At 45.3% G+C, this 24,808-nt stretch overlaps 1 protein-coding gene across 3 annotated transcripts; it reads left to right on the forward strand.

The window, feature by feature from the left end:
• The first annotated feature begins 1,173 nt into the window (after window positions 1-1,173).
• MTHFSD (methenyltetrahydrofolate synthetase domain containing) lies at window positions 1,174-22,279 on the forward strand. 3 transcript variants are annotated; one of them, XM_063334760.1, is made up of 8 exons: window positions 1,174-1,235; window positions 1,421-1,524; window positions 3,058-3,171; window positions 3,918-4,031; window positions 5,928-6,018; window positions 6,882-6,994; window positions 7,210-7,335; window positions 15,561-22,279. In XM_063334760.1, exons 1-8 carry the CDS (start codon window positions 1,208-1,210, stop codon window positions 16,074-16,076), a joined length of 1,206 nt encoding a protein of 401 aa, XP_063190830.1. In that variant the 5' UTR covers window positions 1,174-1,207; the 3' UTR covers window positions 16,077-22,279. The 3 variants fall into 3 exon arrangements, with proteins under 3 accessions (XP_063190830.1, XP_063190829.1, XP_063190831.1); XM_063334759.1 differs by lacking the exon at window positions 3,058-3,171 and adding an exon at window positions 3,213-3,326; XM_063334761.1 differs by lacking the exons at window positions 1,421-1,524; window positions 3,058-3,171 and adding an exon at window positions 3,213-3,326 and having other exon boundaries at window positions 1,193-1,235.
• Window positions 22,280-24,808: the final 2,529 nt, after the last annotated feature.

The raw sequence follows: 24,808 nt of genomic DNA on the forward strand, positions 1-24,808 counted from the left end.
CATTGCAGAACCAGGGCTTTAAGTACTTTCTTTGAATGCTTACGAGGGATTTCGTTGGAAAGGTGAAGCCTCAGGCTCACCGCAGCTGCTCCGCAGCATTCAGCCCAATACGTTGACATTAAACCGAGTTTGAAAAACACACATAGTTGGAGGGGGAAAGACTCCTGAACCCAGCAGAGTCCCGGCCTTTCATTCGCACTGTGAAAAAAACAGTTCGGCAATCAACAGCAGCCACAGAGAGAAAAGGCGTTTGCATCTGCCTGGCTACATCTGTAACTATTCAGAGAAGAGCATCCGAATTTGTTCCGCTTTTTGGTTGGCAGCGCAACAGTCGGCTCTGACGGTGGATGTGTATCGGTAGCATCCAAGCCAAGCAGATTAGAAACCAGATTCAAAAGCCATTCCGCGCCCCCCCCCCTTCCCCGACGCACTTTAAAATAAACCTCCGTCTCATTGTTCCCATGACCCTTCCATCCCACTCCGCTCAGGAATGTCGGGATTCTCAACGTCCTCCCTCTTCTTGGGGTAATTGTCAACTACGTTAATTCTATAAATAATAAATCATGCAAGCAATTTACTATTCTGTGAAATGCAAGCAAGAAGTGTACTTTCTGAGAACTGGCAGACCTGGAATACCCACGTAAAGGTTGGGTATTCACGACCAGCCAATTTTAAATGGAAAAAATTATTGATTTGGGAGGTTTTATTATCAGAAGTGGGGTTCCCCCCCCCCCCCCAGCTTTAATACATGATCAAAAGACCGTGGTATTTCTGTAACATCAGGGGGCACTCACACGTTAATGACATGGGATGTCCTTTCCTGTGTTTAAATTCGGAAGGAACGGTGCTGCTGCCACAGATTTTGGGGTGGGCGACACCTCACACCCCTCTGCCGCCAGGCCCGACTCCCTCAGGTAAGGCCTCGCCATCAGGCCCAGGTTCCCTCACGGCCTTTACCCCGCACAAGGGGGTGCCCCAGCAGGAGCACGGCCTTCCCCTCCCTGGGAGGTGTCTCCTCGCCCAGGGGTGGGCGAGCCAAGAGCAGCCTTTCCCGGGCCGGGCCCACAGCCACCATCCCCAGCCCAACTCGTCCATTTCGCCTTCGAGGCCTTTTTGGCCCCTCCGCGCCGCCGTGGGCGCGTGCGGGAGGGAGGGGCGAGGCTAAGAGGAGACTCCGCCCCCCTCTCTCCGCGCCGGCGGCGCCGCCATGGATGGGGGCGTGCGGCTGCGCGCGGGTGAGCGGCGCGGCTACGTCACGGCGCGTGGAGGCGGGGGGGCACGGGCACGGGCACGGGCACGGGCGCGGCCGTTGGCCTGAGGGAAGGGGGGGGGGGGGGGGGATGGCGGGGCCGGGGCCGGCGGCGGTCGCAGCGCTCCCCCGTGAGGCGGCCGCCCCCTCAGCTCTGCCCTCCTCCTCCAGGTGCCTCCAAGCAGGACGTGCGGGAGAAGGTGTGGGACTACCTGGAGGCCAGCGGCCTGGCCGCCTTCCCGCGGCCGGTGCACCGCCGCATCCCCAACTTTCAGGTACGGCCACCCGGTCTGCGGGTCTAGGCCGCTGCATTCCGCTTCCCACGGGAAGCTCCCACCGGAGCCCAGGCCGGTGGGGTCCCCCCTGACCCCCTGCCTACGCCCCGACTGTCGCTGCAGCCCGCAAACCGTTGCGAACCGCGCGTCCCTGCGGGCTGTGCGGTTGGTGAGCGACGGTAGAGGGTGGCAGAGCTCTGAAAAACACCGCGACACGAACAGCACGTGTATATAATTTACAGCAAATAAAGAAATGCAGGTATTCGGGAAGAAAGTTTTCACTATGAGGGTGGTGAGACGCTAGCACAGATTGCCGAGAGAAGTTGTGGATGCCCTGTCCCTGGAAGTGTTCAAGGCCAGGCTGGACAGGGCTTGGAGCAACTTGGTCTGGTGGGAGGTGTCCCTGCCCAGGGCAGGGGGGTTGGAGCTATTTGATCTTTAAGGTCCCTTTCAGCCCAAATCATTCTATGATCTCTATCTGACAAGACATGGCAGGTGTGTGCTGCATTTTCATCAGTGGATACAAAAGCACCTTGTGAATGAGACAAATATAATTATGCCTTGGCAAACTGAGGCATTTGGAACTAGATTTCACTCCCCGGGATCTTCATCACGTCCAGTGGGGTGGAAGGCTGAGGTCGTCCATGTTGTAGGACTTAGCCTAGGAACATACAGTGTGCTGCTGAAATGGGAATGGTGGCCAAGTTATTGCTGGCAAAGTGTTGCTGGGCAGTGATGGGAGAACCCTTCCTCCTGCTCTGGCTTCATTGTGTCCCTAGTTCGATGGGTGGGAGGAAGAAATAAGAGGACTTTCGAGTATTCAGTTACTCAGACCACCACTTTACTATCTGCCTGTTTTAATCCAAGCTCAAGGTGTGCAGCCATATATCTGCCATACGTGGGAGAGGTGATGACCAAAATAGCATTGTGGGGATGTTTTAGCCCATGGGCAGCATTAGGAGGTGGGCTCTGCGTTTCCTCAAGGGACTGGCAGAAACATTCTGCTGTAGTTTGGAACTGAGGTACAAAAGGTGCTGAAGTGGGTGGAGGAAGCCTGAGGCTTTATCATACCCTTAAGCAAGGGGATATCAGCTTAAATTACAAATGGAGCGTGTGCTCTGGTAAACCTGAGCACCTTATGCAGTTAAGAAGTGAATCTTCTGAGTTCAGTATAGTCTCTGTAAAGAGAGTGCCTTGCCCAGAAAGTCTTCATCTAAAAGAGTCTGACTATGGCTTGTGTTTAAAGGAATCCAAAAAGGGAAACTGGTCTCCAGCTTTCAGTTAGGTGTGAATGAGGGTGAAGTTAGGCAAAGTGAGTGTGCTTGCATCCCCTTTTTTTCTGAGGCCTGCAAGATATTAATCAATTGTTCAGCATCTGTTGGTATGTGAGAGTTTCCCATAGAGAAATCTCAAAATTAGCAATATGTCCCTCACTTAAAATTTGGGGAAATCAGCCTCTATGGGAGGAAAGATTGTAAATTTCCCATCTCTGCTGTGGCTCCTTGGTGATACACTGATATCTTATGAAAACAGGGTGCCTCCCATGCTGCGACAAGGCTTCTGGGTTTAAAGGAGTTCAAAGCTGCCAATACTGTAAAAATAAATCCCGATGCTCCCCAGAAGAACGCTCGTTTTCTAACGCTGGAAGTAAGTGAATGTATTCTCTCTCGATGCCTTTTTTCACACAGGGGTCTCACCAGGCTTGCTGCTCTATTAAAGAGCTGGATGTGTTCAACAGAGCACGTGAGATTAAAGTGGATCCTGACAAACCGTTAGAAGGTGTTCGGCTGGCTGCGCTGCAGGTAACGGCACCTTGGCACCCCTGAGCAGGAGAGTGGGACAGAGTGCAGCACTTGCTGGCATCTCATGGCCAACGCCTGCTGTTTCTCCCATGGGAGCTTTACCAGTCCTAAGCCTCATGAGGTTGCTTGTGTAAGGATGTCTTTGCCTTTTTGGCAAATGGTGAAGGCGCGGGTAGTGCTTGGGGAAATTACTATGTTTCTGCAGAGCAATAGCTGTTTCACTGTCATTGTATTCTTATTCCCCAAAATGCGTAAGGTAACCTTGCCTCGAATTGCCTTACATTTATCTCAAGATGAATGTGTGACAGGCTTACCTCAGACCTATGCATGTTCAGTAGCTTATGTGTGTAGCTCATTTGTGGACATGCACTTTAGATCAATAGGTGTGTCTTGCCATCTATTTCTTAAATAAAATCTTGGCTGGAATTTTGCTGTACTGGAGGGGATTCATCTACAAGCATTACACGATCAACAATGCTAACTGCTCCGTAACAAATAAGATGTTTGACCACATGGAGACTTACGGGACAGTAAAAATATTTCTTTAGCAGCCCACCTCCTTTTAATGTGATAACTTCTTTTGTTACACAGGCAAGGAAGACTTTGTTGGTTCCCACACCACGTCTGAGAACCGGGCTGTTCAATAAGATTGTTCCACCTTCAGGTGCAACTAAGGAGATCCTGCGAATATGTGCTACGTCTCAAGTAGGAATGAAAAATGGGGGAGGTCTGAATTAACTTGTAGAATGTTGTGTTATGATAGTCCAGCTAGAGGTTGGAAAATCAGATGCTACCTGAAATACTCTTCTGCTAGTATGTTATTCTTGAGTTTGTGTACACATCCACCATTAATTTTTTTTTTTTGGTACTGAAATCGTGGGGAAATTTAGTCTTTTCGCTATATTTTGTTAGCAGAATGGTATCAATATTTTGTGAATGCTTTTTGGAACATTGTGAGCAACTTTCATAGGTGACTTAGGTCTTTAGGTTTCTAATAAATAGTACTCCTGTATTCTTCTGCAGTTTTGAGCTAGTGAACCCTATAAGGAATATTTCGGTGTTTACAGTTTTTGCATCATATGCTCAAATTTTAGGTGTTACTAAATAGAAAAGATCAGTTCTTTCAGAATCCTAAGTCTAAAGAAACATTGATTCTGTCATTTGCATCAGCGGAAGTACAAAAATGTGTTAGCAGTTTTCTTTTGAAATGTGGTATGTTGCTGCCCTCTGGTGTTAAAGTATCATACTGTACAGCTAAAGTCATGTGGCAAAGAAACCTGCGTTATTCTAGCCGTGCCTTTATTTGATATGAAAACACGACTGGTGCAAAATGAATAGGACAGCTATATAGGCTTTATTTCTTTTTTTTATCTCCTGCTACAGGCAGTAAGTTCTACAGTAATCCTGTATACAACTGAGGGTTGTAAATGGATGGTAATTAGTAGCGACTTTGTTGGAATTTCTATTAAAGTCATTAACTAATTAGGTTTTTCAGGGTTGAAGAGCACTTTTGGAAGAGACCTTTCTCTTGAAAGGCCTCATATCTGATTTGTGATCTTACCACCATGTGTCTGTTTTTTTCTCCCAACCAGGCATACTAATGAATAAATACTCATGAATAGCAGTTTATATTTACAAAGCAGTGTGCAAACAATTCTTACCACACTGCTGTGAAGTGGATAATGAGCATTATTACTGATAGTCAGCCACAAATTACTGATCTTTTGGGGTTTGTGCTCTACACAGAAAATGTTTGGCTTTTTATTGTGAAGATTACTTTGGCACAGAGAAAGAGGGGGGAGAGAGGGGAAGAAAAAAAGGATGTCGAGGCTATGTAAGGTTTTTCTTTTCACTTGTCGTGCACAGTGTGTTTTTCTATTTGTTAGTATCTTAGATAGCAGGTTTTGGTAAAGGTAGCTTAGCTTGGCAGTGGCACATCCTGAATGATGGTCACACAGCAAAGCGTTAAGGAATGTAGTCTCAGGGAGCGCGTAGGCAGCTTTGAAAGGCGCTTTTAAAGATACAGGTGTGGAGAAACAGGCAGTGCAGTAGATGCAGTGTGAAATGGAGAGTGGTCCAGCTTGTGTACCTGGTTGTGCTTCAGTGAAGCATTTTGTGTGACTTCAGACAAGCAGCTTAACATCTTTATGCTGTAGCTCTCTGCGTCTAAATTAACCTCATGAGAATTAATTTAAGAATTTGTAGTGCTCTGATATTCCTCATGGGCATGAATTTACATATTATGACTTTGAGTTAGTAGTAGGGTAAGAAGTGTCATTTGCCTTCATTTTTAGAAATAGATGTCCAATAAAGGGTTTCAAAACACGAGTTTTTGATCCTAAATAAGTAACCTTGCTTAGAAAAGTGCCCACCTCCCTTAGCTCTCCTTGAAGTGTGCCAAAATTCTTGTCACTGTAGTAGGGAATGTATTCTAGGATTCCCTAGAGGATAACTTTCCAGACATGTACAGCTTGGCTATACATGGAAGAAACACTTTGAAATGTGGGGAGTTACTTGGATTTATCAAAATATTCTGGAGTTCTGCTTCACTGATTTGAAGACTCTGTGCTCTGTGAGCTGAAAATTATGTTTTTCTTGCAGGGTGTAAAAGAATACAGTGTGCCTGTAGGTCTTGATGGGAAAGCACGAGTGGACTTGGTTGTTGTAGGATCAGTGGCTGTCTCTGAAAAAGGTAAGATAAAGCCTTGTAAGCTTTAAATCACAGTGCACAATGTCAGTAGGCTACACGATGTGTTCCTTTTGGCAGACCCGAACATATCTTTGGGATTGAATTACGGTCTTGAATTCTGTCTCTTCTGTGTGACAAGTCACTGATCCCGATCCAACCAGGAAGAATCAATGCCTGCTTTACAGCAGTGCTGCCAGGCACTGTGTGCAGACAGCGGTGTCGTTTAGAGCATTCAGGCCGGTGTTTTGGCCTTCAGTAGAACTATTCAGGCACGCAAATTTTTATTATTTTTTTTGTCTTTTAAAAGAATCAGAGGGCTACCTGTTCAGAGGATCTGCTCTGCTCTCCAGGGTGTGTGGAAGGACACATTACAGCTGCTGAGTCAGTACCTATTTGGGGATCAGATTTTTCATTTTCTAGTATTTTGAAGACCTGCTGGTGGTGAAAAATTTTCCACTGACTTTATGCATTGCCTAAAAGTAACATGCTCTCTGTGTGTGCCCCAGACTCCTCTACCCACACAAAGTTAACCTATGTTTGACATGAAGAGTGGGTTCTAATTACAATAGGTAAATAGGCTTCTGTGTTAACTGAATTGGAATAAATTTGGTTTATTCTGAATGGGAGGCTCATGGGATCCTTTAGATGTTCATTGAAACTAATATTTTGTTTTAATTTCAGTGCTGTTTACAAGGAAAGTTGCGTTCTGAGAGAGACGCTGATTTGAATTTTTCACAAGTTGCGACTCTGTGCTTGGTTTATCCATTGCAGACTGCTTAGTTTAATAGCGTGCTTTTGACAGCTACCATCCTTTCCACTCTGCTGTTCCCATGTTCTCTATCACCGTTTGCTTTTGCGTGTTTTAGGCTGGAGAATTGGAAAAGGGGAAGGTTATGCAGACATGGAATATGCAATGATGGTGTCAATGGGTGCAGTGCAGGAGGATACACCTGTAATTACTATTGTGCATGACTGTCAGGTAAGTTAAAACATCCACTCTCAAGTGACGAGTCAGAACTGTGTGCTACTGAGTGGTATGTCTCAAGAAGAGACTTGGAATGATGTTGGTGTAGCATCTTTACTTTGTTTCCACTCTCATTGGCAGATTTTCATATGTTGCGAGGCATCAGGAACAGCGCGCAATTATTAGTGGATTTGTTTTTAACTATTTACCAAATCTCTTGTTCCATGTAGGTGGTTGACATAGCAGAAGAGCTTCTTGATGATCATGATTTAACTGTGGATTACATACTCACTCCAACACGGACTGTCAAGACAAATTGCAAACGACCAAAACCGCAGGGAATAATATGGCATAAGGCAAGTTACCTCTGCTAACAGTGGCTTACTGGTAATGACATTCTGTTGATAAGTCCTCCATTTTTACATATAAACACGTTTGTTGTGTTAGAAATACTTGGAAAAGGAGAAATGTGTTTGTCAGATGAAGCAAAACAACAGCATATGTGTTCAGCGTTGTTGAACGCTGGTGTTACGTTGAGGAGGAGAAATATATTGTTGAAGCTGAGGCTGCTGTATCAAATGGATTATAGGGTGAGACTCACTGGCAATATTGTTCGTGGATTTTTAAGACAGACATCATTTCTTGTAGTCGTTTGCAGTATAAGTTTATGTAAACTGAGGGGCTTCTCTATGTGTTTTATTCTTCAGTGCTCATTGAAATTGGCTCTGTTCATTTTCTGGAGGCAGTACCGTAGAGGAAACTTTATGATATTAAGCCACACGGAATGGGCAGAATATGTGCTGCTCTGGTTGTGACAGGAAAGCGTGACCTAGTGGCTGATACGTTGCTGCTTACATAATGGATGTATGGGATTCACTTTCAAAAGATAGATGAATTTGTGGCTGGAGCTCATTTTCAGGTGGAGGAATCGTGACTTTATATTGCTTTAAATCACAAATCGTTATTTTTTGATAAATACTGTTTAATGGGCTTGACCTCCTCCTCCTATTGTCAGAAACTTTAGCAGCTTCACAAATGGTTTCATAAAAGCATTTAGTGAATTGTTTTACTGGAAGTTCATGCTGGGAAAACTTTGTCATTAGGTTCTCATTCCTAAAATCATTCCATTAGGGAGCAGACGCAATCCCACATGATTGAGTCACAGTAGGAACACTGAAATGAGGAATAGCGTACCATGTCTTGCAGAAACCACTGAGGAATTATTAGTGAATACTTCTAGGGAAATCAAGAGTTGTTTGTTAAGCATTTGCCAACCAGCAAAAAGAGTTAAATTTATTAAGGTAATGTATCTACAACAAACAATTCTAGCCAGTACTATTTTTATTCCTGTGGTGGGAGAGTATTTTACCCTGCCTGTGGTTGAGGATTTGAGGTTATAAATAAATAAATAAAAGCTCTGTCTGTACTAGTGCATTTTTTCCATTGAATTATTTTTGAATCACTTTTTTTTAGGATATTATTGAATGTAATTGTTTTGAAGGCCTACCCCTTCTGCTCCATCCATCTTGCCAACATAGTTTTGATCACAGTCTGTCTGTCTTAGTGTCAGACTTCAATCTCAGTGACATTTGCTAATGCTTTTTTTTCTTTTTTTTCTGTCTGATTCCCTTTAGCAGCGACATATTTCGAAGGTCTGGGGAACACAGTCTCTGGTGGGGGCCATTAAACTTTTGTGCAACTTTTAGCACTCATGAAGTGTCAGTCAGTCCCAAGCAATGCATCAAATTTGATGTTATTTTTGCATTTCTTCGCACTTTAGAGGAAAAAACTAAAATCAGTGTTACAATACACACCTCATAAACTAATGAAATATTTGCCACTGCTGCCTTGTGCTTGTGTCTAAAGCTTGAAGAGGTGCTTCGTAGGGTCATATGTAAAGCTTGCACCACACTGAGTTTAGCCAGTTTGCATGAGACAGGAGAATTTTTTTTTCTATAGTAATCTCTACATTAGTGGTGTTTTCTGAAAAGTACAGCTCTCAGTGAATTTTCTGCAGCTTTCAGTGCCAATGGAGCACATTACATGACTGAGCCTTTATTTGAATATTTGAACGTTGATTTAAAACCTAAAACTGCTTTGGGCTGTTCTTCAGAGCATATATTGATTATATTAGAATATTGGAGAATACTGGCCAGAGCAGGGGTAATCATTACGTTTCTGTTTTTCTGGGGACAAAGTTTTTTGTCTGCACGAAGAAGAAAGAAATTAGCATTATTTTTTCATGGGGAGCTGAACAACTTGTATATATTTTGTTTGTGATTGTGGTGGTAATGGTGTGATCAACTCTTGCACAGAAAATCTTGGAGGTGGGAGGTCTAGTTAATCGACAGGGTGTTAAAAACGCAGGATTTGATATGGGGTACTTAAGTGTTTGTCCTTTGACTTTTCCTGGCTGCTTCTACATCCTTTCCTCCTCCTTTTCTCTACACCCTTTTCTCCTTCAAATCCTGGCTTTACTGGTGCATTCCTGTTCCTCAGAGCAAAACTAAATGAACCAAGAAGTAGTGGGTAAATAAATAGCCCACTTCTAAATATGGTGTTTTGTCAACAGAAAGTAGCTTAACTTTATTGTTAGGATGTGTGATGCGTAAAATACGTTGCAAAAAGTTCATCCTTCAGGAACATGGCTGGATCAAGCCAAGACAATGATTTAAGAGTTTAAATTAAAGGTGTTTGTAAACATGGGATTACAGCTAAGCATTGTTGCAAAGGATGGGCTTTCCTGAAGCTGTTAGGATGAATAGCCATTAATACTTACACTGTTTTCAGCTCAAAAGAGGTAAAAAGGTACTTAGGTAGCAAGCATGTCTCCAGGCTAAATTTCTGTGCATTTTCCTGGAGTGTTTTTGTTTGTTATGCGCTATGTAGGAAGGAAATAGGGTGGCAGATATGGGGATGGGGTAAATAGGTGTTATTCTGTGAGTAAATTGTTACTTCTTGGGGTAATTGGCATGACTTGCCCTCAGTTGCCTCCTTTCAGTTCTTCTCAGTGCAGAATTTCCAGCTGAGCTATTTCTTGCTGTCGAGGTAGTTCTGTTTTTCCAAACAGGAAGGTGTGAATTACTTGCTGTGATTTTTGTCACAGAAATCCTGATTTAAAGACTTCCGAGGAAGTATAAGAGCCACGATATTATTAATACCGAAGAAGCATTATCAGTGTCAGTGCTAGGCACTCTAGAAACACGTCTAAATACAAAGACAGTACTGGAGTGGGTATACGGGTAGGTTTTCTGCATCTGAGTTCAGGGTTTTGAGAAATCGGTATGTCCTTTTGGAGGACAGCAAGAGCTGCTAAGAGCTGAGCACTCTGGCAAACTTTATTTGGATGCCAGTGGAGAATTATTTGGCTTCATCTGCCTTGAAAATCTAACCCATTGTTTCTGGGAACTCTAAATTAATGAAACGACTTACTTTCTCATTTAGTATTTTGTATGGGTAGCTGTGATCTTTATCTGTGACGCTGTCTATTATATTTGTTACAATTATGAAGTTATTTGTGCTGTGCTTATTTTAAATTGACACTATTCAGACCAATTAAAATATCTGGGGTCATGAAGAGGGAAAAGAGAATAGTTGGAGGAAAAATCACTAGATTCTAGCAAGCATTTCCTTCTGTTTCTTTAATCATTCTTTTGCTGAGAATTTTATAGAAGTAGGAAAAGGTTTTTCCCAAAATGAAATGAACGGGGGGAAATCCCTGGGTCTAATATCGAAAGAGTTTAGTACGCAGTGGCAGAGATGGAAACTATCTGACAACAAACAGCTTTTGATTTGCGTCTGCGATAGAAAATTTGGAAAGTAAAATGATGTTGGTTTAGAGCTCAAAAAATTCACACATTGTAGCTGGCAAAACCTTCAGCAGGGACACAGTGTTGCTATCAGAAGAAAACTGCCGTCAGTTTAGCCAAGGTTTGTTTTATTTTGTTGTTTGGAGGGATAGCGTGAGCAGGGCATGCTTCCATGCGTGGTTAAACATCTCAACACCTTTGCAAATCTGACCCTTGCTGCACAGTCCATGGAATCAGTTTTTGCTGATAGATTCCAAATGTGGGTTGCATAAGTTTCTCCTGAGGGACACTAGCAGACTTCACGGGCTGCCAGCTCCCAGAAATATGCCCTCGGGTTGCGTGCACATATTTGGACATTTTGTGCAAATGAACGATAAAATGTTCAACTGTGCTGGCCCGTCCTAGCTGCCTTGGCTTTGTCTGTGCTTTAAACCCCTGTGAGTTCAGTGCTCCTTGACATAAGCAACTGATGAAGGACACAACACGAGAAGTGGGCTCTGTCCTGAAGGCCTTTATGAGGAGTCAGCAAGGGTCAGAGACCCCTCAGGGTGGGCAAAGATGAATATTCAAACACCTTCTGCCCACCAGCCTCAGTACTTGGAAGGGCTGGTGGATCTGCTCTACAAGAAGATCGTTTGGTCTTGTTCTTAGCCTTCCATGGCAGGGCATGGCAACAGCAGCATCTGTTTCTGTCTCGAGCCACATGTTCTTGTATCGGTTGGTGTGTGCAGATGGGTAGCTGTGTGAAGCAGAATTAAATAGCAGACCTAGCATGCTCTCCAATCTATAGCTGTCCTTCCCTCATCTGCCGTACATCACAACTGCACCGCCTCTGCTGCCAGGGAAATCAAAGCGGTGTTTGGCTTGGCCTGCGCTGTATCAGGGGTCAGCATTACTCATTCTGTCAGAGGACAAACACATCTTTCATTTTCCCCAGCAAAATATTGAAAGTGGCTACGTTCACTGTTCTGGAATAACAGAGGTTGAAGAGAGCCCCGATGTTCCAGCAGAGAGGTTGCAGAAGTCCGTCTGCCAGTACGTTGTTTTGGGACCAAACCAGGTGTTGTAAGAGTGGATGCTCGGGGTTAAGTGCTGGGAGATTTGTATTGGCTGTCAGCATCCAAGGCTGTTTTCTTCAGGTTTCTGTCAGAAAGGGGCCACATTTCCCTTCTCAGCTCCTTTCCCATAGCCCGGTAATTGTGTGCCAGAAGAATTCATCTACCCTGCTGTCCTCTTTCCCCAAGGCTCTCCCAGCTATGGCAGGGAGTAGGCAGGATTGTTAAATGATTAATTGCCTTTGGTGGAGTTATTTTTAACCTGAATCACTTCGGTTACTGAGTTTACAGCGCAGACCCACAAGCACTTCTCTTGGCCAACCCCAGAGGGCTGAAGTATGGAACTGGCCTGGGAGTTGGTGGTCGAGGGATAATAAGAAACTTCTTCAGCTGGCTTCACTGCCAAAGCCAATCATTTAGCTAAATCCCAACACTCAATACAAAGTTTACAAACATCAATAAATGGTTTGGCCTTGACTTTATAGGCATGGGGGAAGCAAGGGAAGAAGCTTCCTCCACTGGGTTTGCCCAGGTCCACATAACTGGATGAACCAGACTTGGGGTAGAACCCAAGCCCTGTGCATCCTGGCTTAGCCTAAAGCAGTAGGCAAGGCTGGGAGGAGTGACCAGCCGGCACAGGACCAAGAAACGTGCAGCTTGTTTGAAAGCGAGGAGGAATATCTTTGGCCTCTCTCCACATGGAAATAAATCATTGCAATCCTCCACAGCTCACAAGACAAAAGAAACTTTTTGCATGATCGTAATTAGCAACACATTGTACTACCACAGAGTTCTTTTGTTTGCTGTTTTGCAACAGAGCAGAGCAAGCTTTTTCCTCTCCTCTGCCACCCACTGCCCTCTTTGCCCTTTTGGCTCTCACTCCCTGCACCCCAAAAAAGGTAGTGAATTGGTTTGATGCATTGAAACTCAGAAATCCCAAACCGAGTTTCTGACTTTCTTTGGCAGAAAAGTGGGGAAAAATAGGGAAGGATTTGAAAGCTTTGACACAGCTGAAAGATTCTCCTAGACCCCAGGGAAAACAGCCCTTAAGGTAAATCCTCTGTCTCACTTTTGTGGCAGAAGGATGTGAGTTGACAGTTGACGGTGTCAGAACTTGTCTAATGTAGGTTTTTTACAGAATGTTTTGTATTACAAAAAAAAACCAAAAACTAAGTGCCAAATCAACTGCCTTTGTTGCTTTGGTACTGTAAAGGCTACTGAATGTTATATACGCATAGGGCTGAATTTAAGGTAATAATAGATTCACTTCATGGTGGTGTTTGATCAAAGCTTCGTCTTTTATAGAAAACAACAGTTCATAGCTCTTATGAAGACACGTATGCAGTTGTAACAACATCTTCCTGAGTTTGCAGGGAGCCTGAAACAGTAGTTAGAAGAGCTGCAGTCAGATGCCAAAAACTACGGATCACTCTAGGGAGAGGAGAGGCCATGTTGAAGCCTGGCCAGTTGAAGTGTCTCAGAGAGTGTGCTGTTTCCTGGATTATCTAAATCCTCTTCTTGGTTTGTCCTTGAAAGGCTGGGAGTTCCTGAGATGATCCTCTCAGTGTCCATCTCTTTAATTCCCTTAATATACAAAGTGGTGAGAGCTTGCCCTTGTCAGCGTTGATCTTTCTCACAAAATACCCAGTCCGTGCCTTGGGAACGGAGTTTAATTTCAGGGTGAAAGGAACTGTACGTACACTTGGTAAGAGGTTGAGGTTGTGCTTTGGGCCCAGGAGTGATTAGTTGCATGAGAATAGAAAAATGTTTTTCCTGTTTGGTTTAATTAGCATAGAGCTTACATTTCACACAGAAATTTGACAGAGGACAACAAATGTTCCTAATTGTTGGCCAGTAAAAACAAAGTAAGATGGCTTCAGCCATTGATTTGATGTTGTATCGCCCAGGGAAGGGGAGTTTGCTGTCAAACACAGCAGTCTGAATTCTTGGCTGAGAAAAACAAATCACTCCAAGAATCCACAGAGCAATAACTCTTCAAAATCTGAATATGGCATGTACCTTTCAGAGTGCGGAGGCTCCCAGAGCCCCAGAGGAAGTCCTTCCCTCTCTGTACCGGCTGCCAAATCAGGCCAGATTTGTTCAGAAATTGTTCTCAGTCATGAAGTTTGCTTGTTTAAAGGGCCTGATCCCAAACACCTTGACTCTGGGTCTGGAGTGTGGCAGAATAGAGGTGGCCTCTGCCCATACTGGTTAGTCCTGTTCTGCTGTTTGATATTCTATTGACAAGATAGAGCTAGGACAGGCTTTTTGTAAATCATATTTTTATTTAGTTTCAGCCTGAAATAAAATGTCCTTGTTTGCCCCTCAGAAGAGGAGCCCTGGGAATGTTTGAGAGACTTCTGTTGACTGGCTTTCCTGTTACCTAAACCTAACATCGCCCTCACCCTGTCTTTGATTTTACTTGAGTCACTACAGAGCCGGGCAGCTCTCCCTAGAGACCTGTAAATTTTAGACTTTGTGTGGTGCGGCCAGATCCGGACTCCCTCTGACTGTAACTGTAGAACCAGGAATTCAGGAGCTCTGAGATGAGAGAGATCTGAGCCGGGAGATCCGCAGGCGTATTCTAGCCAGGATATGCTAGTGCTAGTCCAGCACAGCCTGCTGAGAAGTAGTAGCTCGTAAGCTCAGGTGCAGTACCCTGCTAGAGTGGCTTGCTTACACTGTGTGGGCTACTAGCTTGGGTCTCTGCTAGCTCAGGCATTGCTTCCCTAGGCTCCCTAAATTTAAGAATTGGATCTTGTGTTGATGGATGTTCTGCTTGTCCAGCAGCCAAGTACGAATTATTCCTCCTTCCAACTGCAGTCTGCAAGCCAAGAACTAGACCACATTAGCTAGGGAACCACTGTGTTTCCTGCCAGTCACTGAGTGCAGCCTGGGGCATCTCATGCCTGAGATGGATAGGGTTCAGCTGTTGAGAGGAAGAGCCCTTCCAGAAAAGCTGCTTGTGAACTGGGGATGGATGGGAGGGGTAGAGGGTTCACAGTTTTGAAGTATAGTGTCCGGGCGTTCTTCCGTTCTGTGATCCAACCCAGCAGACTGGTGTGGGATCTGATGAGTAGCTGCGGGCGGTGTGGGAGGTCAGATGACAAGAGGGAGGCTGTGGTGATGTGCCACAACCAGAGAACGTGCCTCCAGCTGGGCCCACACTCATAGGAGCCCCGCTACAAGGCACGCTCCCCAGCTGCAAACTTAACACCATCGTCCCTCCCCATTGTATGACCCAGCCTACGGGATATCCTGTGTTGGGGGAAAAGAGCACGAGGAGGTCTGCAGAATGAAAGTGCCTGATGGTCTGGTGAATTGTCGGTGTGTAAGATTGTGCCAGAGCAGGAGCACAGGCCCTCGGTCAAAGCAAATATTAAGGGATAACAATAAGAATGTGAATCTGAAAGCACCCTGATAAATAATTGTCAAAATTGAATAGTTCTGAGTTTGGTTTTGATTTTCCTGCTGGATCTACATTGTGCTGCTTGCTTAAAGAGTAACTAATGTTTATTTTTGTCCTACAGTGTGTATTTAGGGAGCAGCTTCAGAGTCAGGCCAGCAATTAGTAATATTTTGAATGCTCTGGCACTCTGAATGGTAGCAATATAATAAGGTTCCTCTCTTTTTATGGCACAAATGGGTCCTGATGGTCTTCTCCTTTTTCTGGAAGGGGAGAAATCTCATAATTGTATCTGTCTTCCTCCTTTTTAGGTCAGCTATGAGATGCTGGAAAAAATCCCCATCCTAAAGAGCCTTCGATACAGAGAGAAGCAGACCGGCAAGGATGTTACCCTCCAAGATGAACATTCAGACCTGGCAAATACCAACACACCAGCAGCGTTGAATGAAAAGGCAATGGCTGAAAATACAAGACCGCAGGCTGCAATGGGCTCAGCTCAAGTAGGACAACATTATGTTGAAAGTGATTCTTTAAGTCCCAGATTAGGGGGATCTGGCATGATTACTACTGTGTATGTGGGGAACATACCTCCCAGCGTAAGAGTGAGTGAGCTGAAATGTGCTTTGAGGGAATTCCGTGCAACTCCTTTACGACTGAATTGGCAAGGAGCACAGTACAGGGCTTTTCTCGATTACAAGGATAAAGCAACCGCAGAGAGTGCTGTATGCTCTTTGAAAGGCTTGAGCCTCGGGGGTAATACTTTGCGAGTTGAGCTGGCCAAGAATCAGAGAAACAAAGGGCAAGTAGAAATCAATAGTCAGAAATGAGTATGAAGAGGGGGAAAAAAATAAGCGTGTTCTCATTGTTTTGTGAGAAGCCAACCTAACTTTTCAAGGATATTAGTATATCCTCTGATTACTGCAGGCTAAACAACGAAGTGCAAAGCCAGCTTTTCAAACAAATGAGGCAGACATCTCACAGCTGACTTGCTCTGCCTCGTTCCTGCAGTTGTACATGCAAAGTGTGTTTGTCAAGACAGATGAGAGAGGGGCCATTTCTCTAAACAGTTATCCAGAAGGTACCCACACCCTGTGTATTTGTTTTTCATCGGCCCTGGGTTGATTTGCGGTTCAGTGTGTACGTTTGTTAGGCCTGGATCAAAAACCTGCCCCTTGGTAGCTGTGTGCAGCCACATGTAGCGAGGTGATTGTGTTCTGTCATCTAAAGGTTGTACCTGCAAATTTGTACTCGTGAGCTTAAAAACCAGATGCAGAAAATCTGTCTTAAGGGTTACGATTCTGTTTACTAAAAAATGGCGTTTGCCTGTTGGGAGTTTTCAGCATATTTTTCATAAAAATGGCTGGGGGGAGAGATTGCCCTTTTTGTGCTCTTGAAGAACGGCTGTGGAAACACTGGCTCAGCCACTGAGTTCTAGTAATAGCTGTTAACATCAGGTGGAAGAGATGGTAGCCCTGTTCTCAGCTCTGTTTTGTTAATCCAGCCCTTTGTAAATCTTATATTTCTTATTTCGGTCTGGCAGAGGAAAGTAAAGACCAGTTTCTCCTCTGCTTTTCCCCAAAGCACTTCAGTTGTCTGTTTCATGGATGCAGATAATTATAAAATAGATGCTTTCCCTGATTGTCTCTTCTCTTATAATTTGGTGTGATGCCATTGCCTCCGTGAAATTATGTTAATATTTAATCATTAGAGTGGAAATGAAAAGCAGGCAGACCACGGTCAAAACTTGTGGGTGACTAGTGTGGTGTGGAGTTGTTTGAAGGGTTGCTGGAGATAGTAGCAAAGCCTGTTCCTGCTGTGCCTTTGTCACCGTCACTGTGGTCTTCCTGCATCCACAACATCAGACAGTGATGAGGGTTAGGCAGCAGCACTGGCAACTTTTCATTGTGAAAGTGCTATCAAGTACTAGCTCGAACAGTAAGATTTGCGCACACTTGAACATTCACTTACGGTGTAAAGGAGAATGATGATTTATTCGGTATGGCTTTTATTACATTTTTTTTTTCTTCGGTTTCCTATTCCTGAAAAACAAGTTGAATTTTGGCTGAACCATCCTTTCTAAACAGAAGCGCTTTTGCCATTGATGCTGGGCACATAGTCAAAGTAAGCATCTAAATGGATATTTTTTTAAGTATGAGTTGGAAACTTTTTTTAGCCAGAGGGTACTGTTAAGTATATTTTAAGCACGTTATTATGCCTCAAGGGTCAGACATTTCGTACAGTATTAAATAAAAAGTTCTCATCGTTATCATGTACTCTGTACAGAGGGGCTCAAGGAAAGCATTGCTTCAGCTTCTTGTAAGGTCAACAAAGGAACAGTTTCTGAAAAAAAATAGTGCCATGCTCTAAAATGCTCTCTTTTTCTCCAGCGCAAAATTATTTTCAATACCACTTAGTCTGAATTAAAACGTAAGCACTGCAGAGTCCTCTGCATCTTGTTTCAGTGCTTGTGTACTTCAAGGCTAAGAGTCAGGGGTTATGTTACTACTTAAACATACTCATTACATCATGAACTTAGAAAGGGAAGGAAAGAAAAGCAAAAAAAATAACTACACGTCACCACCTTCCCCTTCCTAATGATGGCAAATTAAGTAAGGTGATCGTTTGATGTTCTTTTTGACTCTTGCCATACTGCTTGCTTTGGTGAAGATGCCCAGGCAACCCTAGGAGTTAAAAAGCAGCTATACTGACAATGAAAACTTCCAGCATCTCAGACTTCCCCATGTTGCATTACAGATTGAACCAGCCTTTTCTGGTCAAATTTGTGGGAATTTCATCCTCCACCTTACTTCCTTTCTTAACATCTGAAGTTTCAGTGCAGATATGTTATGTGATATGTAGATATGTTACGTTTCCTTGCTTTGCTCTCAACGCTGCATGCAGTCGGGGCTGGTTTTGTTTGGAAAAACACGTCTAGATGGTTTTCTGTTTGCAGTTGTGGTTCTGTGTGTAACCCACAGGGTGCGCGGTGCTAGGTCTGTGTCCAGGTGGGCAGATCTCTGCCGTTCTCTTCCTGACACTTCTTTTCTGTCATGTATTGTGAGGCCGCATTTCACAGTACTACCTAATATCTTGTAGCTTTCCCAATAAGCAATTAACCATCCAAACCAAGCTATGGAGAAGATATTAACTAGATAGAGGTATGTTACTGTAGTTAGGCTCAGAGAAGAAAAATAATTACTATATTTAAGCTAATGCACTATTCATTAGCATTTTGAATGGAGTGGAATAATGATGTTGATGCTGTGATATTTGTATTTCCAACTTAAATAGTCATTCTTGATACAGGTTATTAATAAACGGCAAGATCTTTTGGGCCTTGACATCTTAAAGTCATTAAAGAGTGTTTTTAATTCAAAGTAGCAGCTGCTCCAGGCCAGAGTTTGGCAGCCTATTGCAAACCCATCTGCACCAGCAGCTTCAGCGAATCAGTCCCAACTGAAGTGCAGCTCCAAGTTCATTTCTGTCATCTCTGCTTCAAGAGCAACAACCTGCAGGGAAGGAATTAGTACAGGCAGCTGTTGAAAATGGAGCCTGAAGCTGCAGAAGGCTCACCAGGCTTCAGAGCTTCTGCGGGGTCTACTAGTAAGGGGTTACATGGAGGCAAAACAGTAGTCCTTAGAAATCACTTTTGGGTTGCCAGAGGCTTCCCACGGGGAAAACAAGCATTTGAGTATTTCCGTTCTGCAAAAAAAAAAAAAGCAGCAAGACTTGCAGCAAAGCTGTTCTATAAGCTTACCTGTGAGGAGGAGGGTACAGCTCATGCTCTGTGAAATGCATCGTGTACCAACACAGCAGGAGTCTGAGCCTCTGCGCTCTGAAGTCAATGCAATTTCTGTCTAGGACAAGAAGGGAAGCAGTGACGAAGATGGGCCCTTCCTGCTGCTTGGGAAGTTGCTTGTCTTTAGCTAAAAGACACTGCAATGCAAGATGCTAAATTGCTATTTAATTGAATAATGCAAGACTGCCCAAGGCACACGCCTACATGGCCTTCTGGTGTCTTTAGCTGTATGATGTGGATTTTTTTTTGTGGGCTGACCAAGTTCCTACTTGAGGAAACAGCAGATTTTGAAGGAAAAGTGAATGGGGCAGTCTGCGTCTCTTAGATCTATTGTTTCAGGCTCTCTGCATGCTCAGGAAGACATCCGTTATACATGAGTCTCCTCAGACTTTAAATCCACAAAACTCTGAAATGCAATACATTTCAGTGAATCCTTGGACTCTGATCTCATAATGGAACTCAAGGAACCGAAGCCTGCTTATGTTTTGCTTTGACCCAGACCAGATATTTTACTGACAATCGAACCATAAAGTCTGTGCCATGAAGAATTTAGTCTTAATTAATAGGATTTAAGGGTGAGAACCTTTACGCAAGTAATCATTCTTCATTTTTTACCTGTTGTAGTTGTGGCCCTGCTGTTAGCACGTAGGTTGAACTTGGCTACGTGTACATAGATACAGTTTGTGCGTCATCTCAGGTGGATACTGGCCCTTACATCCCCCCTTTCATACTGTGACCGAAGCACCAGCCTGGGACTGCAGAGGACTCAGTGCTTCAAGCCCGTTCTCTGTAATGGCCTTTCTGTGACCATTCATGCCTGGAGCAATGGGGAGAAGGCATCTCCAAGCAATTTCCCCGCAGTTTCTTTCTGTAAAGACAGTGGAACATCCTTGCTTCTTAGGACTCTCATCATAAAAACATCTACAGTGACAAAGAAGTGCCTGGGCGCTGCAGAAAAGTCTGAAACGCTGGTGATAAATGGGTAGTCTGCTTATAATAGAGAATGCAATGATCCCTAACGCAGGCTTGATTTTAGCTCACTTGCAGCAGCGGAGGAGCCTGCGCTTCGCTGCTGTGTGATGAGAAGAAAAGTTCAGCAGTACAATGGGAAATACTTTACTGAGCCAACTTTGTTCAGAAGTAATTAAAAATGAGGTCTTTCTATTCTCTCTGCAGCCTGATGGCCTCGCTTGTCATGTGGCCGAGCGCATTCTTTCCAGCTCCTTTCATGGCACAAACAAGTTAGGAGGATGTTGTTGTTGCACACCCCTCTTTTTGAGGGTTCAGAGGGGAAAGATGCTGAGCAGCTCCAGAGGCTGGTCGGTGTGAGCAAACCCAGCTCCGCTCTCACGGCAGCTGGGAGGGTGTGGGATCCGGCAGCGACCACCCCAGGGGTTACATCAGGGACGGGAGCTTCCCAGGGTGATTCTACCCCTCTTCTTACCCTCGCTTGTGGGAGAGATGCGGAGAGAAAACAGTATCGGATGAACGGAGCCTCCACCAGATCCACTGGGCTGGAGAACATGGTCACTTTGGAGAGGATTTTCTTTTGTTGAACGATATTAGTCACAGCGTGGTGTGTGGCACAGAGCAGTGAGGCAACATTGTAATCTGCTAACAATAAAAGCGAGGTGGCGAACTGCCACTCAGTGCTGAAAACTATACAATCATTAGGGTTTTCCTTCAGACAGCTATGTCCATGCATTGCCTGGAACGAGGACAAGGCCACACAGCTTCAATCCACCAAAGACAACAGCGAGTAAACAAGCCATGTTGCCGTGTAGTCTTCTCGGGGTGACAAGAGTCAGAGATTGTTTGTTTCCATGGAGAGAAAAAGGAAAAAAAAAAGATCCTCAGCATCAGGGTGGGAAGGGAGTAAAGGCCCCTCCTGGGTCCTGCAACCAGGTCCATCCCTCCCGTGTCTCCGCACACATCAGCCCCTGGTCCCCTCCCAGCAAGCACTCCTTAAGGACAGAGGCTTTAGCTCATTATCTTTGGAGACCAATAAAATATCTCAGAAAAGAGATGCTTAAATACTGTCTTCAAGTCATGTCTTTTTTTTTTTTAATTTATTTATTTTATTTTTCATTTCATCGTCTTCCACTGCTCCGAAGAGAGAAACAAATGTTTTTTAGGGGAATGTTTCTACTGAAAAAAAAATCTAGCGCTGGGAGCTGCGTCTTTCTCCACAACTGCAGCAAGGGGTGAGGAGGGGGAGGAAAAGTCTGTGCTGGGATTTCTCTCATTCCGGTTCCTCAGAAGGAACAGCCCCACGCAGCACTTCTGGCTCTGGAGGAAACATCTGTGGCGGTGGCCATGTTAGTCAGGCAAACATACCCCTCCGTGAGGTAGGCTCTTGTGTACGAATGCTTTTATTTCCTCATTGCCATCTATTAAAGATTATCTCCCTACAAGAAAAGTGCACCATTTCCCATGTTTTCATGTGCAATGTCCGTGATGTCTGCTATAAACATCATGAAGCGTTTCCCTGCCCCTGCACTGACATAGGTATAAAAGTCACTGCTTTTCATCTTTCAAAGCGCTGCAGAAATGTTTAGGGTCGTGTATCCTGCCATTGTTCTGGGCTGGGCATCCCACTGAAGTCACTGGGAGAAATGAGTTCAGGATACGGACCTATCTAGTCCATCTTTACAGTGGCCCCGGTAACATCCACGTTTTACAGATGGGAAAATGAGGAAGGCGGAGATGGCTCCTGATAGACTAGATCCAACTGGTAATTCCTACCACTTTGGAAAACAACTGGAGAGAACAGACTAGAAACTCATCAAAAGTTCTCAAAAAAACCACAACAACCAACCCCATAGCGTGGTAGCCTTTGGACTTTTCTATATGACTGGTACCTGATGTCCCAGATGGGCACCTTGTTGCTTCCCAACGCAGAGCTGCAACATTGTGGTCACTCTGCCTCTGCACGCCGGCCAGAGACACCAGCTCTGTGGCTGGGGAAGGTACAATCCTGTGAGTCCTCCTGCTCCAGAAGAGTCTTCCAGTGAAGGCACCCCACACAAGCTTCTCTCCAGCCCAGTGGCAAACCTCGGCTCTCTTGCCCTGTGAGACAAGACATGAGAGAGAAACTGAGATACTTTTCCCAAAACGTGCCTCCTCCAGAGGTCTAGGAGGTCACAAGAAGTGTGTTATGGTCCATCCATCCCATGCAGGAACACAAGGAGCTAAAGCAGGGTGATTTTCTTTCTTTAAGGACTAAGGCAAACATAGATGGGAGGGAAAAAAGGGCAGGGGAAGAAGGGAAGCATTCATGAAATGCTGCAAGAGCTTCTACATTTCTAGGCATTAGTGTATCCATTGCTGCTGCTCCTTAGTATTTTTGAGTGAATAATTGTTCAGACAAGAGTAATACTTACATATTTCCGGAGGGATATCGTGTTTTCAGAGCGTTTCCAGGCACCTGCACTGCCCAGACAGCAAAACGTGGCGTTTCCATCTCTCTGAAGAGGGGATTACTCGGGTAGCTGGTCTGCGGTGGCTTTTCTTTACCACCACGGAGGAGCACAACTGCTGTAGCGAGTTCTGCTCCGAGCGAACTCTCGGTACTGTAAGTCCCTGCAAAACTTTCCAGGCCCTGTCGTCTTGCTTTCCCAGGTGTGTTTGCTTATTTTTTCAGTAATTAGCCTGAAGCTGAGCCGAGAGCCGCAGAGCTGCGCTTTCTGTACCATTCTGGGTCTTTCAACTCCTGCTGCTTTAAATAAAGAAACGCCTATGTGCAGGCTTGTGTGTTTACACCAGCCTAAGAACTACTGAAGTAAAGTGGCACTGCCAGTGTCCCCGCGTCTCTTTTTATAATTAAGCAGTGATGATTGGATCTCTGAGGATTGTCATTTGCTCTCTGATGCTTGTACCAGCGGCCAGCAGGATTCTTGGGATCTCTCAGAGGACCTGCGAGAAGTGTCTGAGAAGAGGAGATTCATGTTTACAACACAGCAATCCACCTCAGTGAATGTTTCCAAAGGATCTGCGTCTCCCTTGCAAATGTTTAGCTCATTTTAAGATTGGAGTTAAAACCATTTATGAGAAGTTTGATGGATCGGAGCAACCTGTGATAATGGGAACTGGTTTCAAAAAGCCTGTGCAAATAGATCTTCAACCCAGAAGCTCAATAACAATGTTTCATCCCTTCTGCTGTCTTTCCTTAATGATATTCTGATTTTAGTTTCTTACTGGGCGAGATGAATACTGGCAGTGAAAGTTACTTAAAAAAAAAACAACTGAGCCGCATGCCTTTCCTCACTTGTTGAGCCAATCTGATAATTGTTTCTATGAATAACACCAGCTCACGACAGCAGAGCTGCTGCAAACACTCAGGGCATCTCCTGCTCATCGGGGTGGGGGGGGTCTCCTGTAGCCAGACGCACGCTCACCTGCACCAGGTATTTTGTCCCTGAGGATGGCTCCCAGCGGCAAAGATTTCTTGGCAGGGATGTCCAAATGCGAAGCCCACAGGAGGACCCCAGCGCTGGCTCTTCCTGCAGAGATTGGTGTCGGGCAGCAGTTATGTTTGTAAACACGCGTGGAAAGGGATCAAATGTTCAAGTGTGGTCTTCCAAAAGCGTTTCGGTGGTGTAGAAACTAGAGTCCCCTTTTCAAAAGTGAAGAGAGCCGTGGCTTGGATCCCACAAAGCACATAGGTCCCAGACTTCTTGGTTTTGAGGGAGAAATCAGGCACCCAATTATTCTGATGGATCTGATCTTTAACCTGACAAGAAGTTGCTACCAAACTCAGAACTTGGCCTTCCAGATACCCGTTTAATATTAAAGATGTCTGTTCCCATCGGTTAAGCCTCCAAGCCACCCACTTTTCACAGAATCCCAGAACAATACGGGTTGGAAGGGACCTTCAGAGATCATCTAGAGTCCACCCCACCTGTTAAAGCCGTTTTTTCTGCTAGTCTGAGTAACCAACCCCATCTGGGAGCATCGTGTGCCCAGCCTCCGTATTCACGGGCTCCTTCATGCTATCCCGTGCCAAGCATCCCCATCTGTCCCACCTGGGCATGGAACAGGCCTGATCCAAAAGCGTCCTACAAACGAGTTTCGCTTGGTGTGGTCCCTCACCGTTATTGCGGTGCTAAATCTGAAGATAACGGGACGTTCGCCTTCGGAGCTCTGGGTGCCAGAAGGGAGGAAATAAATAAATAAATAAATAAATAAATAAATAAATAAATAAATAAAAGCAAACCTTTAACACTAACCCCGTGGTCAGAAACCGGCAGAACCGGCCGCGTTTTAAGCCCGATTTGGGGAAAATCGGGACTGGGCGGGGAGCGGGGGCGCGGGGCGGCTGGTGCCGGTGGTGGCGCTCCGCCGCCAGCAGGTGGCGCTGCCGCCAAGGGAACGGCCCCCGTGTCCCCCCTTCGGCTCCCGTGTCCCCCCCTTGGCCCCGGTGTGTCCCCCCCCCGGAGCTCCCCCATCCCCAGAGTCCCCCCCCCGGCGAGCATCCCTGCAAATCCCCCTTTTCCCCGAGAGGCCCCTCGGTGGCCTCCCTGCCCCCCAAAATGGGCCACAGATCGTCCCAACGCCCCCCCCCCCAAACCTGGGTCCTCCAAATGTGCCCCCCCCCCCCCCAATCTGCTTTTACAGGGGCTCCAGGGTGCATGTCGCTCCTTTGGGGTCCCTGCCTGACCCCGTGCTTGCTCCAGCTGTGCCCCCACACAGGACCGTGTGCCCCCACACAGGACCATGTGCCCCCCCCATCGGCACCCCTGGGGACACGAGTCCAGGGGC

The sequence above is a fragment of the Chroicocephalus ridibundus genome, chromosome 4, assembly GCF_963924245.1.
Source record: "Chroicocephalus ridibundus chromosome 4, bChrRid1.1, whole genome shotgun sequence".
Lineage (NCBI taxonomy): Eukaryota > Metazoa > Chordata > Aves > Charadriiformes > Laridae > Chroicocephalus > Chroicocephalus ridibundus.